This window comes from Pantherophis guttatus, chromosome 2, assembly GCF_059756535.1.
Source record: "Pantherophis guttatus breed Tessera chromosome 2, ASM5975653v1, whole genome shotgun sequence".
NCBI lineage: Eukaryota > Metazoa > Chordata > Lepidosauria > Squamata > Colubridae > Pantherophis > Pantherophis guttatus.
The window spans coordinates 51,601,667-51,620,190 of NC_142064.1; the positions used below are offsets into that span (position 1 = coordinate 51,601,667).

Below are 18,524 nucleotides of genomic sequence, written 5' to 3' on the forward strand. Positions count from 1 at the left end.
AGAAATCAGACGTTTCTATTTCTTTCTCTTTTGGCACGACTGACTTTTTCCCCTTTTCTTTCTCTTTTCTGCTTTTTCATTAGTCTGCCTTCGTTTTTATGTTTTTTTAACATTTTAAAATAAAGTTTAAGTTGTACAACTTAATCATAGAGCTTACCGTATTTTCCGGCGTATAAGACGACTTTTTAACACATGAAAATCTTCTCAAAAGTCGGGGGGTCGTCTTATACGCCGGGTGTAGTTCTCCTGTAACCAGGCAGACCAGCCCGAAAGGCTCTGACGAGCCTTAAATGGCTCTGGCGATCCCAGCTCTGGCGATCCCAGCTCTGACAATCCCAGCTGAGTTCCCTGCAACTCAGCTGGGATCGCCAGAAACCATGTAAAAGGGAAAAAGTTTTTTCCCTTTTACTCTGAGGATCCCAGCTCTGATGATCCCAGCTGAGTTCCCTGCAACTCAGTTGGGATCGCCAGAAACCACGTAAAAGGGAAAAAGTTTTCCCCCTCCAGCTTGCTTACCTCAGCTGCTAATCGCAACGCTTGCCTTGCTTTGCTTGCTTGAATCTATTCAGGCAAGCAAGCAACTCCCTGCCTGCAATCAAGCAAGGAGTTAGTTGTGGACTTCAACTCCCAGAATTCCTCAGCCAGCAAAGCAAAGCTGGCTGAGGAATTCTGGGAGTTGAAGTCTACAAGTCTTAAAGTTGCCAAGGTTGGAGACCCCTGTTCTATTGGGTAAGATTTTTCCCCTTTGGGAGCTTTAAAAAAAATAGTCAATTGGGGTTTTTTTAGTTGTTCTTTTTTAGACCTAGCCATTTAGGAAGCCCTTTAGGAAGTTTTAAATTTAGCTTTCATATAAAAATAAAAATAAAATAAAATAAAATTTGTGCAGCTTTCTGAGATTTAGTGTGTTTCTGTAGTGTTTCACTCCAACTACACAAACACACAAAATCTCACAAAGCTGTATGTGGAATTTTGTGTGTGTAAAGTGTGAAAGTTGGTTTTTTGGGCTTTTTGTGGCTGTGTGAGGTTCCTGCTTGTTGCAGGGGCCATTTTGGGTCTAGCACAGCTGCTTTTACATTGTGGGTGAGCCAGTTGTGTTGTGTTGTGTGTGTTTAGAGTGTGAAAGATTTTTTGGGGGGGGTTTTGTGGCTGTGTGAGGTTCCTGCTTGTTACAGGGGCCATTTTGGGTCTAGCACAGCTGCTTTTACATTGTAGGTGAGCCAGTTGATGTTTTTTAATTTTTATTTGGTGTGCATTGGAAGAGGGGCAGTCTTATATGGCGAGTATAGCCCAAACCCTATATTTTAACAGGAAAAGTTGGGGGTCGTCTTATATGCCCAGTCGTCTTATACGCCGGAAAATACGGTACTTTGAAACATTTTCAATTTTTTGGAAGACTGCAGAAAGAAAATAATACTCTGCCTCTTTCTAGGGTTTTTAAATCTGTAATTTTGTTTGTAAAAATTATTAGTTTTGAAGGATAGTGATTAAGAAATAACTCATTTCTCTGTAACAAGACTTATTATTTTCTGTCCCATTTTAGGAACATTGAAGATATCTGCTTACCCTCTTAAATTAATGTGAGGTACATTATGTAATCAATCTACTAAGTAAAGCAAAGAAAAAACACTTGTTAATTTTCTCTGTTTATTTCTGGGCTGAAAATAACCATGAAAGTATGTAGAAAGCAATGCATTCACTTTTTTCTGAGCTTTACAGAAAGAGGTCACTTGCTAAATCCAGGTTCTAGAGAAAAAAAATTCAAACCAAAAAAAAAAAAAGCTTTTGCAAGTACTTTACACAATGAAACAATATATACTTGACTTTTATTTAACATAACATTTATATGTATATGTACAACATTTCTCATATATAATACAAACTAACAACAATACATTATGTTGTTATATTATCTTCAAATAAATTATTTGCAGATGTCCAATTATAATCCCTGTCGCCAACTTGGGACAGCCCTATCAATGTAAAAATAGATTAGTATCTTGCAAATACACGAATCATATAAAAGTACATTAATCATATAAATATTTAAATGTAATTTAATTTAAGATGTACACTAATCATATAAAATATTTCAATTTTCTCACCTATGAGGAATGTACAACACTGGCCCTGTACCTATAGGTCCAATCTCTTTTGTTCGTTCTTCCCAAACTTTTGTAGGTCTGAATAACCTGCATGGATCCCGAGTTACATTAATGTGAACCTGTTAATAGTGAAAATACAGAAAAAGTAATTGAAGGAATTGCAAATACAAATTTTATTTATTTTTATTTATTTTATTTGATTTGATTTCTATACCGCCCTACTCCCGAAGGACTCAGGGTGGTACACAGCCAAACAATAAAATACATACATACAAAATTTAAAAGTGGAATTAAAATCAAATTAAATAGTTTTGGCCCAGACAAATTTAAAACCCCAATCAATTTAAAACCAATTTTAAAATTTGAGTATATAAAATACTAAAAAATATTAAAAATTAAAAATCTTTTATAAAAGAGGGAGAAAAATTAGGCCAGGCCCGCCTGGTGAAATAAAAAGGTCTTTAAAGCGCGGCGGAAGGTGCGCAGATCCGAGATCCTCCGTATCTCCGGGGGGAGCTCGTTCCAGATAGTAGGTGCCCCCACAGAGAAGGCTCTACCCCTGGGGGCCGCCAGTCGACATTGTTTGGCCGACGGCACCCGGAGGAGCCCCTCTATGGGAGCGTACCGGCCGGTGGGAGGCTATTGGTAGTAGGCGGTCCTGCAAGTACCCAGGTCCTGAGCCATGGAGAGCTTTAAAGGTGGTAACCAAAACCTTGAAGCGCACCCGGAAGACCACCGGGAGCCAGTGCAGTTCGCGCAGGAGGGGTGTTACATGGGAACGCCATGTCACTCCCATTACCACCCGCGCGGCCGCACTCTGCGCCAGTTGGAGCCTCCGGGTGCTCTTCAAGGGGAGCCCCATGTAGAGAGCGTTACAATAGTCCAGGCGGGAGGTGACGAGGGCATGAGTGACTGTGCGTAAGGAGTCCCAATCCAGAAAGGGACGCAACTGGCGGATCAGGCGAACCTGATGAAAAATCCTCCCAGTCACGGCCGTCAAGTGCTCTTCTAAAGACAGCCGTGAATCCAGGAGGACGCCCAAGTTGCGCGCCCTCTCCGTGGGGGCCAATGATTTGCCCCCAATAGTCAGTGATGGCACCAACTGACTATATCAGGACGTCGGAAACCACAGCCACTCAGTCTTGGATGGGTTGAGCCTGAGCCTATTCCTCCCCATCCAGATCCGCACGGCCTCCAGGCACCGGGACATCACTTCAAGGGCATCGTTGGTGTGGTCTGGGGTGGAGATGTACAGCTGGGTGTCGTCAGCATACTGGTGGTACTGAATCAAACAATAAAGAGTAAGAAGTAAACTTGCATAGCACTGTACTTTTATTATTGCAGAGCCCAAAATACTATTTGTTTGGATTACAGATCTAGCAATTTATTATGCATCTGATTCCTGCTGGATACTTAGAACAAAGATGCAAATCGAAAGAGTGGTGACTACTAACAGAAAAGAAGTCAAATGGGACCAGACAGTAATTGCAGAGTGGTACCAAACCGGATGGAACCAAGACGACTAGAAATGCAAAACTTAAATTTCAGTCCACCTTGATTATTACTCCCAACATTTCAGCCTATGAATCGTGATTAGATGCTATGTTTCCATTGCTATTACAAATAATTAAAATTTAATAAAAATAATATACATTTCACATATTGTTTAATATTTAAAGTTCAACTGAAAACAATTTTGCACAAAGTAGTTTTACTGAATTCCAAGGGGCTTACTAATTACTGTATTTTTCAGAGTATAAAACGCACCTTTTTTCCCCCTAAAAGGGGGTGAAAATTTAAGTACGTCTTATACATCGAATGTAGCCCCGCCCATCCACTGGCCCTACCCTTTGGCCTCTGTCTCACAGCAGTTACCTCCTTGCAAGCAAACAGCAAGAAAAAAACAGCTTTCAGCTTCAGCACAGTCTAATTAGCACAAGTTGATTGGATCGGCCTCCCGACTCTCAGCTGATTTGCTCTCAGCTGCTTTGTGCAGCGCTCTGCTGCTTGCTACAAAGAGGTAAATTGCTGGAGCAGTTTTTTTTCCCCCTTGTGTTAATCAAGCTATGCTGAAAACGAAAATGAAAGTAAAGAAGGCTGTTTGCTGCAAGGAGGCAAAATTGCTCAGAGGCAGAGGGAGATTTCCTTTTCTTCTCCTCGCCAAAAAAGGTAGGTGTGTCTTATACTTCGGTGCATCTTATACTCCAAAAAATACAGTATATACGAGGCATTAAACTAAAGTCTGGGTCAACAATCCTAAAACGCTTAGAAGAAACACCAAATAAATCCATTAGGAAGTACTGTTGATTCATCATCTCTACAGTTTTAATTTAAATTTAATTTCTAGAGAAGAGAAGGCAGTTAGATAAGATCCCATTTTATTTTTAAAATGACATGCAGTTTGCACACCTAATTGCATTACTCTCAACTCAATTTCTTTTCCATTTTCTTTCATTCTAACCTATTTACAACTTTTCCCCTTGCTTCCATATGGGCGACTAAATTCCAGTTTCAGGATATTATATAATGATATTTCAATAAGAGACTAATATGTGATAATTTTTAAATGCCAGAATTATTTGAAGTCAGTGGTACACTTCTGAGAAATGTACATGGGACTAAGATATATAACATATTCAATTCTTACCTTCTTTCTGGGACTGAGATATATAACATATTAAATTCTTACCTTCTTTCTCAGCTTAGACAATCTTTTTTCTTTTTCAATCTTTTCATCTTCCTTTGCCTGCTTTTCTAGAAACTTCAGCTCAAGTTTATGCAGATCCTGAATAAAATAAATGAAATATTGCTCCCTCTCTCTCTCTCTCTCTCTCTCTCTCTCTCTCACTCTTGTTTGAGATAGACTACCATATAAATTGAATAAATAAACAAATAAGAAAACTTATATATAAAAATAGTTTGTTGTTTTAACAGCTAAATGGTCACTAAACAGGACTACCTATGACTGCCCTGCATTCTCATAGAACACAGGGATACCCGAGCGTTGCAAAAACCTGCTTTGGAGACCTTTCTGCAGGCAGAGAGATATAAAGATCAAATATTGGTTAATGGGTTTTTAAATTGGATTTTTTTTCAAGTCCACATTAAACATGAACAATAACCTCATTATAGTCTATGCTAATGCTAATACTGGGATGTGATATTAGTGAACAGACTATAGCTAATCTCTTTTTAAAAGTACAAGTCAAACACGGTCAATGAATAAGAAATTTCAGATGTAGGCAAGGAAGAGGCATTTGATTAAAAACACAAGGAGGTCTAAATATGAAATTCAACTAGAAAGTGAAGCAAATAAAGGATTACATTTTTCATATAAGGACTTGAGAAACATGTTTCTAATCCCCTTGAAGATAATAAAACAAAGGTAATCGGTATGCCTTTGATATAGTTTGTTCCCTGAAGGAAGGTTCACTGCTCTCCTTATGGCCTTCTCAAGAAGAATGAAGAATTATTCTTTCAGAACACCTTTAGAAATTACTTGTATATTGTTCTCAGTAGCGAGATTATTAGTTTTTATTGTTATATCATCATGATATTATATATATGCTATTTTGTTATTCTGTGATATTTTGCATTTTACCCAGAGTACTTCAGAATTGGCAAAGACCATTCTTATGGATAAATAAACTGCAGTCTATTCTGACATTTTCAAACTTAATATAGTATATTCTTTGATAACATAGAAGATCCTTCTTTTGCTTTAAGGAAATACTGGGGAGACAACTGCTACATGCATTTGTTTTTCATAATTACTGTCTCATCACTTCAATTCTTGATTACCCCAATCAGATAATTATGTTAGGCCTAGATGAATAATTTCTTTTAGAAATAATTCTTAAGATTTGCCATTTTTAATGGAAACAATTGTATCCAGATGAGACAAAACAATTGAATTTCAATGTTCATCACAAAAAAGCTTCATACACTGATAAGAGAATTGTCCTTCTCATATGAAAACACAGGGAAACCAGAAATAAATATGGAAGAGATAAACAAGACTACTCACTCGTTCTTGGAATTTAACAATTTCTTCTGCTGCAGATCTTTTCTTCTCTTCCCTTTCAGCTTCCTCTCTTTTTTCTTTTTCAAGTCTCAGCAGCTCTTCTTGTTCCTTTTTCTCTCTACTATAATCTTCCAACAGTAACTTCATTTGAAGTTGCCGCTGACGTTCCCTCTGCTTTTTTTTCTCCTTCTCTTCTTCCTCTTTTAACTGAGCTTCCTGTTTTGCTGCAGTTGCAAGTGCTTTGTCTTTCTTCCATGCTTCAAGCTCTGCTAATCGTTTTTTCCTTTCCTCTTCAGTTTTCTGCTTCTGAGGTTCTTCACGCTCACGTTGAATATCAGAGGGCTCTTCCTCAGGATTCTCTTTCTGGACTAAGATTTTACCTTTTTCTTGTTTCTTCATCTTCCATTTTTGAATGGCCTAGAGGATTACGATAAAGTGAATAAAATAGTTCATAAATTTATCATGCCATTTCTAATCCTCTGAAAGAAAACAGGACCTAAGATGTACAATTAGGTCCATAGGTGACTTCATGCTTCTGAAGAGATATTAAAAATCTGTTTGACAACTGTGAGAAACAAATTACTATACTAGGATATACTAGGATAGTAATTTTGGGGTGATCTACCAGGGCTTTTCTGGTCTTATAACTATTAGTCATAAGTCGAGGACTACCTTGTTATGATTAGGAAATAACAACTAAACTTCTGTAATACTTTGTTAGACTATTGAATGCTTTCACTTTTCAATGGAACAGATTTCCATAGCCTTGTTAGATATGAGTCTTAAATGCAGAATTATACATTCTGATCAAAGTTGAATAAATTCCAGTCTGTATGACTATCACCAAACCCGGAGAATAGAGAAACAATGAACAACTAGGTGAATGTTTGTTGGTGGGGGAATTATAGGCTGTAAGAATTTTTTTTAAAAAGGGATATAGAATAATAAAAAGAGACAGACAGAGAACAAAGGGGTCCCATATATAACTCCCCCAAAAAACAATCTATAACAATCTATAGGTAGTCCTTGAGTTACAACCACAATTCAGCCCAAACTTTCTGTTGCTAAGTGAAACAATTGTTAAGTGACTTTTGCCCTATTTTATGACCATTCTTGCCACAGTTGTTTAGTAAATCATTGCAGTTTTTAAATTACTAATACAGTTGCTAAGTGAATCTGGCTTCCCCATTGACTTTGCTTGTCAGAAGGTCACAAAAGATGATCACATAATCCCAAAATACTGCAACCATCATAAATATGAACCAGTTGCCGAGCATTCAAAACTTGATCACGTGACCATGAGAGTGCTACAATGGTCATAAATGTGAAAAACAATCATATATTACTTTTTTCAGGCTGTTGTAACTTTGAAAAGTCACTAAACGAATTGCTGTAAATTGAGGACTACCTGTACAATATTCTTGGTTATCACAACAGTACTTCAACATGTTCTCATGTTCCAAAGCACTGAACATTATCACCTATATTTACTACATCATGTAAACATTCTTCCTAAATCCAATTCCTAGCATAACAATTGGAAGTATGGAATTTATCACTCTACCACATCTAGAGGGTACCAGGTAAGGAAGTATTGATGAAAATGGAAGACGTTTACATGCTAGCATAAATAAACAACTAGTGGTTAAGAAAAAAATAATTGCATAGATCAGTTCTAATATACACTCGCACTATTAAATTTATAGACAAATGAATTGGCAAAATTATCTCACCTCCTTTTTCTGTGACTCTAAAATTAGAAATTCTTTATGCCATTTCTCATGTGATTGAATGTCTTCCTTCGTTCTATCAGGAAGGTATTCTAGGGTTTCAGTGATGTACGATGGTTTCCCTTTATGTTTTCTCCAAATTTTTCGGAAGATTTGATGATCACATTCATCCCAACCTCCTTGCCTTCCTCCAGTTTGCTGAAGAAATCTTTCAAGCTCAAGGACCTCTTTAGGAAACTGATTTTGGACTTCCTTATGTAAAGGAAATACACATTGCTTGAAAATTCTTGCAGCTGAAGTTCCTACAGCCCACATCTCGATTTTTCTTTCTAAGGCACTGATCTCATTAGTAGCAGCATTCTCATCTCTTAGAAGTTCATCATAACTAAAAAAAAATAAAAAATATAAATAAATCATTTAACATAGAATAAAAACATGTGACTAATTCTGTGCCTAAGTTTCATCAACATACATCTTGTAAAAAGATGTATAAACTGAACAAATATACAAAAGCTGTGTGATGTGATATCATTTTGCTGCTCATACACTCATCATGGCACTCAGAAAATCCAAATGGGGTATTTAGAACAAATCTTTAAATCCTGACACTGGTAGTAAACCACAGAAATTTTCTTCAGAGAACTTTAAATCATAAAGATATAATAAAATGTAAGTGTTATTCTTACCAAGGCCAAATACTGTATTGTCTTAATTAAACACAAAGTAAAATACATATCTAAAATTAATTTGGATTAACTTTTAAATTCACAATTTTTTTATACAGTAGAAATATAAATCAAAGATAAAAATAAGATAGCACACTTCAGCACACATTAAAGGCTTTTCTTTTACATCCCTACACACACACACACAATTTGTATAGCAATAGCACAAATTGGTCAAAATTATTGTCCCTTCCTTATTATAGATAAGTATAGAAAAGAAAAGTAGTTTGGTCATGGCCGCCAGACAAGCTCATAACAAAAATAATTAATGTTAACCAAACATTTCTGGATGAACTGCTCAATCAGATAAAAAGCTGTTCATAACCCCATTTGAATGGTTTGAATAGTAGAGATGAGTTTGCCAATAAGGGGATCCTCTTTCCCAGGTGCTCAGCAATGACAGTTGTAAGGAAAGATCCATATGTGAATTGCAACTATAATTATGTGGCAAAGAGAATGCCTCCTACAGGCATTGTTAGCCTTGATTTCCCTCTTCCTACTTGGCTCGAGAATTTTCTTTCCAGAAATTAAAACAAAAAACGGAAGAGGAAGAAAAAAGAATATCATCTTCCAGTGCTCCCTATATCTGATGTGGACTTCTGGAAATAGCCAAGAAGATGCTGCTTTATTCTGCAATCCAGCCATACATTTTAATTTTATTCTTTAATTTATGTCCTGAATTTCAATTAAATGGAACACTTGTGAAAATTTACAATTTGAAACATTAAAAAAAACAACAGTGGCCAACAGGGAATTTAATCCTTAACTTCCATAAAGATGGTAAAAGAAGAGAATATTTCATATCTTTAAAATGCACTTTACTGTTTTATGGGTTATAATATATACAATATTACTAAATATATCTTTATTACATAAACAAATTTAGTTTTTGAGAATAAACTGAACATTTAAAGTATTTATATCAAATACCAAGAATGATGTCTGCAAACTTAGAATTTACTTTCTACATACCATTTGTAGTACTTACTTCTAAGTACTTTCTATAACACTATTAGAGGGCCTTTGAGTTATTTATGCAGAAATGCTAATTTACTGGAAAACTGTTTTAATAAAAGTTAGATTTGTATCTTTTTGTATTCTTTAATTTTTATTAACTTTTTAAATATTATATGAATGTTTCCTGGTTAACATTTTAAATTTTCCTATTAATTAACTTATGGTAAGAAAACCAATATATACATATTTTAATTTAAAAAAACATGAATACATTTGTCGCTGCTCTTCTTTAAAAGAACTTATTGCTGTTTCAGCTTCTTCCATCATTTCTCTAAGCTTGTCAACAACTACAAAAGAGAGAGAATGTTTGCATATCAAAACCGAGAAGTTCAAACATATCACAAAGTATAGAAAGGTAGTATATCTTAAATAATCCAGTTTAAAAGTAAAAATATAATAAAAAAGAAAGGAGATTTGATATATGCAAATATGCTATTCAGTTCCCAAAATGTCCATGTCAAGAACAGAAGGATAATCAGAAAATAAATTAACAAAATCAAGTTACAATTAAATTATCTTGATCTAGAATAATAAGATTTTAAAATTTAATAAACTTTTTGTATCTTCAACAGTGAGACAGAAAAGAGAACTTTATCAGCAGAAGCATCCCATAAAACCTTCCTTTGCAAAAATTATTCCCTCTTTTATGCAACAATTCAAGCTGAAGGAGTCTTGTTCCATTTTGTATGTAGTCACTTTGATTTGATCACAGGTAAAGGGATAATTGCAGCTATTCTGATATTAATATAAAGTCACAATACTCACTACAGAAATGTCTAAGGTGACAACAACATTCTTTAGAATTTTTTTCTAAGAGGTTCCTCGCATTTTATAAGTTTAAGAAAGCAAGTTTGGTGTGGTTAGGGTGCTGGCTTAGAAACCAGGAAACTAAGTTCTAAGTATCCCTTGGACATGAAAACTGGCTGAGTGACTTTGGGGCAGTTTCCCTCTCTCAGCCCAGTTCACCCCCATTTGGTTGTTGTGGAAAAAATAGGAGGCAAGAGATATGTCCACTGCCTTGAGTTGAGCAATTTAAAAAATAAATAAAAGTGAGATAAAAATAATACTTATGCATATGAAAGCCAATACCAATTAAAAAAACTGGCACATATGATTTTACATTGTTGTGTATACAAAGATGGATAAAAATGCCAAATCCAGTCTGAACATCTGGCTGACTATGTGATGAACTATAATAATGAAAATCAAAGTTGGAAGATTATGGCATAAACTAGCAATAATTGTCCCAGTAGTTATCGGCACACAGGGTGCCACACCAAAAAATCTTGGGCAGCATTTATAAAATCTGCATATTGCCAAAATTTCCATTAGTCAATTGCAAAAGGTCACACTGCTTGGATCCACACACATACTACACTGATACCTTACCATATCCTAAATTCTTGGGAAGCACTCAATGTGTGTGAAGACCAAAAAAGTGGCAGCTGTGACTTCACATTTTTGTGAACAGATAATAATAATTTCAACATGATCCTTAGCAAGTGAACAGAAAACTATTCAGTCTGAAAGTTACCTTGCAACTCTGTTCAATTTAGCCAAAATGTGAAATAAAAAAACTTTTCAACTTTATAATTAGGAAATTGCAAAGTACTATTGCTAAAATACAGATAATTTATAGCACAATTATTCAAACTATTTTTAGTGATTTTGCTTGTATAACTAAAACATTATTAGCTGCTTACATTCTGGAGTTGGTTTCACATCTTTTAGCTGTCGCTGAAGTCCCTTAACAGCACTATGGATTCTAGTCAGTTTTTGCTGTATTTTTGCTTCTATGAAAAAAACAAGCTCACATAGCATCTTATTAGTATTTTTCCACTAGAAAATTATGTTGCTTTAATATCTTGCCCTCTTATACCTTTAAATTCCTTCATGTTCAAGTATCATAAAAATGCACAAATGCCTAAAACACTGCTCTCTACAATTCTTAAAATAAACGTTAAGAAATGAAGCAAGAAATTTTGAGATATTAAGAATTTCTTAACAATTTTTGTAAGTCAGAACAGGAATGCATTATCTTACATACAGTGAGTCAACTTTTCTTTATTCAAATGTCACTCCAACAACCCCTGCCCCTGCTGTCTCTTTCTACACGAAGGTCCTTGATCTGGCAATGAATGAAAAAGTAAGATATCTTCTAAAACTGCTATTTTCTCTGCAGAGGCAATGGATAATCTGGCCATGGCAAAGTAAAACTCTTATTCCACTATTAGATAATTACTTTGAGATATTCTGGCTCTATTCGCTAATATTATATAACTCCGAACAGGAAATCCATTGTTTCAATCAATGACGGTTTCCTAATCTGAAATAATGAGATACTATTCTGAAAGTCCGTTAATCATCATATAAACTGTAGAGAAGCACACTATGAAAACCTCAAAACTGATGTTGTTTACATAACATAATGAATCAAGAAGATATTTTCAGTATTTTTCAAAATAGTTAATGAATAAATACAAATATATAAAATAACATTTTACTTTCTGTTTTCCGGTTTTTAGTCAATTTGTGTTCAAGTTCTTCCAGTATGCAATATTCCATCCTAAAATCACTCTTCTTATTGAAAAGAAGAACATTCTTATCCTTTTCAAGTTTCACAAGTCTAGGAAAAGGGATAAGATTTGTTGAAGTACATATATGACAAGGGACAGGATACATGCTACTATCAGATTGATTTGATGCCACAACTTGATCTTGTGAGCTGAGAGACTGATTGGCTCAAAATCACCCAACTGGCTTTCATGTCTGAGTGGAACGCCTGGGGAAAAAAATGAAAAAATTGGGGAAAAAGCAGTTTTCTGTTTTTTCCCAAAGCCATTTAGAAAAAAAGGGGGGCGGGGGCGGGGGACTGTTTTCCCCCCAATTTTTCCGGGTTTTTTTCCAGGCCTTCTAGCCTGGTGTCTTAACCATTAGACCACACCAGGCTCTCTTTCGAACAAAGCATTCGAACAAAGCACATTAAATAAGTATTTTAATGGTCAGTAAATCCAGTTTGTATATTAATAATATACTAGTAAGTAAATTTTAAAATAGTCTGCAACCACATCATTTTTATATGATATAAAACACCCCTTCATTTACAGGCAAATTTGATGTAAACAGGATTGGTCTCATAAAAAAAGTAATTGAAAGAAAACCTTTCATCCCCAAAGTACAGCACATAAAGAAGGTGCCTGTGACATAAGCATCATAAATCCAATAATCCACAGAATAATCCTAATAAAAATATTTGAGAATGTAATTTCAAAATAAATAAAATGTAAATTAAAACAGTCTTGTAAACAAGCAATAGCCATGAGGATATCATTTTCCAGAAAGGAGAGAATTATTCAAAATTAAATTTAGAATGAAAAATATTGTTCCTTAAAAGCAGTGGTGGGATTCTACCGGTTCGCACCAGTTTGGTAGAACCAGTTGTTAAGAAGTTAAACAATTCGGAGAACCGGTTGTTAGAAGAAATCTCCTTTTGTTTTTTTCCACTTTACAGGGTTAATCCTGTAAGGAATTGTTGTTTCCTAGCATAATGTTTATTGCCCTCCTTACAGAAACTGCCTCTCCATTAACCCTTATTACATTCTTGGCAGTACACCTAAGCTCCCGGAGCTTCTCAGAGGTGTTTTTTTTTTGCTTGACTTTCTTAAAGGGGAAGGGTTGTTTTAAGCTTTTTACACAGCTGTTGGGAGGAAATACTCCCCTGTTGGAGTTCTTCCAGACAGGGTGCAATGATCAGCACTTTGAAGAAATAATTGAATAATGAAGCAGAAACTTTTAATGACAAGGAACCAAGATGAGTGACATTCAGCAAGGCTTATTGGCTAACTAAAAAGATTGACATTCAAACGTGAGTTTACATACCCTTTCTGACATTTGGTCTAAAACTAGTTTTTGGTGATGTTTAATCCTGTGTTTAGTGATGAGATAATTTTCCCTATTCAGCTTTGTTTGGAAGGAAAAATGTTAATCTCTGTTCCTGAAAAGAAGCAGCTTCAGAAATCTGACTAGTTCCTGTGTCTGTTTGTTCTGGTAATTGGTTTAACAAGCAACAGATACTCTGTTTGTTCCTTTGCTTCATTCTGGAGAGCTTAAATGACCTCTCTGCTAACGGGTTTCACTTTATGAGCAAGAGTTGGCTGCTGATACTTATCATTGCATTTTAACTATTTTAATTCCTCAAGGTGCTCTGCCACCCTGCCTGATTTGTAACTCCAGTTTGCAGGTATTTCTAATCTAATGGTTGGTATTTAGGGCAGCTTTTTGCAAGCAAAGAAGCTTTTTGTATTTTTATACAGGTAATCCTTGACTTACAACAGTTACAATGGCATGCAAAAAGTGACTTACGACCATTTTTCACACTTACGACCATTGCAGCAAACTGTCATTAGGGCAAAGAAGCGATGCCACATGACCACCTGGCCACGCCCATCTGGTCACATAAAGCACCACAGTTGTGAAATGAGTGACATGGTTGTTAAGAATGCTGCAACGGGTATAAATAATGAGCGGTCATAAGTGCGAGGACCGGTCAAAAGTGCAAGGATCTGTCAGAAATCATTTTTTCCCGCCCTCTGGGTAGTCCCTATGTGCATATGTGCATAGAGACTACTCAGAGGGCTGAAAAAGTTATTTTTGACTGGTCCTTGCACTTTTGACTGGTCCTCGCACTTACGACTGTCCTCACATTTTACATTTTATGCCCTATCTTGTCACCATGGTGAAGAGAAGCAGTTGTGAAATGACTGTTGTTAAGAATGCTGCAATGGACATAAATGATGACTGGTCATAAGTGCGAGGACCTGTCAGAAATCACTGTTTTCAGCCCTTTGGGTAGCCCTATGCACATAGCCACGCCCACCCAGTCACATGATCACCAAGCCATGCCCCCAAATAAGCCACCCCCACAGAACCGGTTATTAAAAAAATTGAATCCCACCACTGCTTAAAAGTATAATTAATTATTAATTTATTATTGGATTTATCCCTGCCACAATCAAAGGCAGTTTACAAACATCTTTGAAAATGATAAAGTGTCCAAGGCTTCATAGATCAAACCAAAAATAAAATGAAATAAATTCAATCAACTCATACCTCTCCTCAAAACATACAGGCTGAAGACTTCCATACCCCAACAATTTGTTGCTATGAGATGGGTGGTCAAATACATTATTTAAATATATAAGCAAATTAGCAGTTTTTAATAGCATATAAAACTGATCACATTTCCAAGGGAAGACTATTTCAGTTCATAGGTACATCAATGGAAAACTCTGCATGTCTATACTCCACTCTCTTTGCAGATATATGGACTCTTTAGTAGATACCGTTCTCCTTATTCTCCACAAGAACAAATTACGAAAATAAATGTTTGTGAAACTATAGAAGCTACCTTAAAGGTTGCTATAGCGACTTTCATTGAATAAAAATATCAACAAAATTTCAAACATTTTCTCCTTCTTACAATACGTGACCATTTTAAAAATATTTTATTTTTGCTTTATTCCTATGTCTTGTTTTAGAGAAGTTATACATTACAGAATTTAAACTTACTGATTTTTTAGTTTATTGCCTGTTCTTATAAATTCAATTTTCTTCACTTGATCAGTTTTGATCTTCCAGCTCTGAAAATGTTGAAGAGCATCTGAAGCACTAAAACAGCTGCCATTCTATGCAAAACACAATTTTAAAAATCATTATAATCAAATACAGCAGTACATTTTCATTAAAGAGTGTTTAAAACATAAAGACGGGAAAGCTCAATTTAGATCTAAAACTACTTCAAACCTCATCTTAATGTTATTCATTTTAATAACATGGTAAATGCAATTCTGCAGGGAACTTCCAAAGCTAAATTCTTTTGCTATTTTACTACCTTAACAAGCTTCAAAATTCTATGGCAAAGGATATTGAATACTTGAATGTTGAATTTGACAATAAAGCAGCAGAAAATTGAGAAAACTTTTTTTCCAGAAACAGGGAATACGCTGGCAGGGAGTTCCACCCAGTTGCACAACAGGAAGATAGAAATAATATTTTTTCTACAATTAAACAGTACGAAGAGTTCCATGATTTATCTAAAAGACAGATACATCATACATCCAATTACTCTTCCCGTGTGTCTGGGTTTCCTTGGATATGCATTTTGCCTAGCTGGAGAGCAATATTTCCCAAAATGTCTGGAATTGGAGCAACAGCAAATGACAAAGGGAGCCCTGGCAGTTGAGAGCAGGAGGCAAATGCAGACTTCAGAAGAAAATCTGACACAGCATCCCAGTTTTACTGTCTGGAAAAAAAAAGTAGCTTCTGCCATCTGACTGTTGCAAGGGGGGGGGGAATCTATCACACACATAAAAATGAAATATAGACAAACACAAGCTACCAAAAGCATCTGATAATGCTGGACAGATCTTTAAATTTAATATTTAGAGGCAAAACTTTCAGCTTCAGATCACTGGTTGAAGGGATAACAAGAATAGAATAAAATAGAATAGAATAGAATAGAATAGAATAGAATAGAATAGAATAGAATAGAAGAGAAGAGAAGAGAAGAGAAGAGAAGAGAAGAGAAGAGAAGAGAAAAGAAGAGAAATTAGAATAGAATAGAATAGAATAGAATAGAATAGAATAGAATAGAATAGAATAGAATAGAATAGAATAGAATAGAATAGAATAGAATAGAATTCTTTATTGGCCAAGTGTGATTGGACACACAAGGAATTTGTCTTTGGTGTATATGCTCTCAGTGTATGTAAGGAGAATAAAATACATTCATCAAGAATAAAAAAAACACTTAGTGATAGTCAAGGTTACTAATAAGCTATCAAATCGTCCTAGGAAACAAAAACAATATAATTGAAAAATACAAGCAACATGGTTATAGTAATAAGTGGGAAGAGATGGATACTGGTAAGGAAGAGGAGGATAATAATAATACATATTTTCATAACAAACCATGGTTTTCATCACTGCAGAGATTTGTATAAAGATTTTTGATTCTGCAAGCTCGAATGCATGGGGCTTCTTCCGCTCCCTTTTCTCCTATACAGGACTTCAACTACTGATCCGATTCAGTTAGGAATCCTCCGCTCCCTTTAAAAGGACGAGGTTTCTTTGTCCATGCCATGCCGTGTCTCGGAAGAAATCGGCCATAGCCTGTGACACCGGACATTTCTGCTAACTGCCCAGGTGAATCAAACTATAGAGTTTCTAGCATAAGACTTCTCCTATCTGGAGCCTTCCAGAGGCGGCAAAAGGTAACTGCCAGCATTCCAGGAATTGTAGCTCAGCTAACGTCCAGGTCGCGTAATTTACTGGGAAGACGAGGTAGGGTGGAGAGTTTGATTTCAGCTCGATATATCCAGCCAAGTCACAATCCCCCGGCCTCCCGTTGTTCAACCGGGGAGGAAGGCTTTAGTACCGAAGCAGAGGTGGGCGAAATTACCTGTTGGTACCTGGTCCATTCCTCAAGCGCCGGCGTTGCTAGGGCGGCCATGTTCCAAGCCGAGAAATGAGGCGGGACGGCGCCGCGTCGCAGGGAGGTCCTTTCATTTCTATGGTTGACGTCATGCCAGTACGACTAAGAGCGGGGCGAGTGGGCAACGGTTCGAGGAGTAGCCGTTTTTATCTTTCTTATACGGTTTTTTTTATAGGAGCTGCTCCTGGGAATCAGTAGAGAAATTCAGATCATTAATCTAGCTGTAAAATTAACAACATTCTAAATTTCTTATACTTCATCTAAAAAAAAAAGTTTGTCCTGCTTCGTTTGTATTCTGTGTGGATGGGCGGGTGGGGGGGGGGAAGTATGTTTTTGAGTCAGATCAAACTTCATTAACCCCATTTATTAAAACTGGTCAAAACCCACTTCCCTAAAATGAAAGCAAATTGAAGGCAATAAAAGCAATTAAATAAGATTATTGTAATAAAAATAGGTGGATCAAAAATGCCAAATCTGAACTCTGGATTTCTTGGTGTTCTCTGAACTTGTTTAGAGATGTTCCATTACAAGTTGACTTTGAAGATGATGTGGCTTCAAAGACAGACAATTAGTGATAAAAAAAACATTTCATAAACTTTAGCTGCAGAACTACAAGTGGAACAATACAAAATGCTCAGAGATACCTTTGCTGAAAATACTTTATTGTTAAATTTAGTTTTTTAAAATATGCTGAATATGTCCTGGATTTCTTTCTTTTTCATTTTGCACAGCTTCAATTATGTTAGTGATTGTTCATGGTTTTTATTTTGAATTTAATTAATTAGTGGGAAGCAATTGAAAGTCTGGAAATAATCATCCAGGTACATTAAATAAATTTGTTCCTATTGATTCCTTTATGGGTTGGAATGAGAATCTCCTGTTTTATTCTCACACAACATTGCTCTTTAATCCTTAATTTCAATTTGGAGTGTTACAATAAAATGTTCAAATGCAAGTAGTCCTTGACTTAGTACCACATTTGAGCCCAAACTTTCTGTTTCTAAATGAGACATTTGTTAAGTGAATTTTGCCCCATTTCATGAACTTTTTTGAAAAGTTGTTAAGTAAATCACTGAAGTTACTAAGTTGCTAATACAGTTGTTAAGTGAATCTGGCTTCCCCATTGACTGCTTGTCGAAAGGTCGCAAAACAAGATCACATGACCCAAACAATTGCATTGAATATGAAGAAGATAAATATCATTGATAGACTCTTTGGAATAAGATAAACATTTTTAAATATATATAATTCCAGGATAGTTTTTATTTTTTTTATCTCTCTCCAGAAAATATTTTTGGGGTAACTGAAGAACTTCATCAGCATTTATAAACATTGTATTGTGTTTTTGAAAATATTTTTGGAAAAGATGTACTTGTCAGTTAAGGTGTGGGGGACAGGGAATCTTAAATTGAAGATTAGTATAATTGTGAGGGA

At 35.7% G+C, this 18,524-nt stretch overlaps 1 protein-coding gene across 3 annotated transcripts; it reads right to left on the reverse strand.

Annotated features, from left to right (window-relative positions):
• Positions 1 to 1,628: 1,628 nt before the first annotated feature.
• CCDC112 (coiled-coil domain containing 112) lies at positions 1,629 to 17,148 on the reverse strand. Of its 3 annotated transcripts, none has more exons than XM_034432785.3 (10): positions 17,058 to 17,148; positions 15,167 to 15,282; positions 12,103 to 12,224; positions 11,302 to 11,391; positions 9,810 to 9,885; positions 7,860 to 8,241; positions 6,130 to 6,543; positions 4,792 to 4,887; positions 2,103 to 2,221; positions 1,629 to 1,970 (listed from the first exon to the last, which is right to left on the reverse strand). In XM_034432785.3, the coding sequence occupies exons 1-10, from the start codon at positions 17,106 to 17,108 to the stop codon at positions 1,940 to 1,942; spliced, it is 1,497 nt and encodes a 498-aa protein (XP_034288676.2). In that variant the 5' UTR covers positions 17,109 to 17,148; the 3' UTR covers positions 1,629 to 1,939. The 3 variants fall into 3 exon arrangements, with proteins under 3 accessions (XP_034288676.2, XP_034288677.2, XP_087742121.1); XM_034432786.3 differs by having other exon boundaries at positions 16,568 to 17,130; XM_087885995.1 differs by lacking the exons at positions 1,629 to 1,970; positions 2,103 to 2,221 and adding an exon at positions 4,546 to 4,749.
• Positions 17,149 to 18,524: the final 1,376 nt, after the last annotated feature.

Excerpts from the sequence above, each read along its gene's own strand:
- CCDC112 (XM_034432785.3), bottom strand. The coding sequence starts at position 17,108 with ATGGCCGCCCTAGCAACGCCGGCGCTTGAGGAATGGACCAGGTACCAA. Across the intron at positions 6,544-7,859 it reads TAGAGTCACAGAAAAAGGAG|GCCATTCAAAAATGGAAGAT; the intron begins GTGAGATAATTT and ends GTAATCCTCTAG. Across the intron at positions 2,222-4,791 it reads TGTCTAAGCTGAGAAAGAAG|GTTCACATTAATGTAACTCG; the intron begins GTAAGAATTTAA and ends CACTATTAACAG.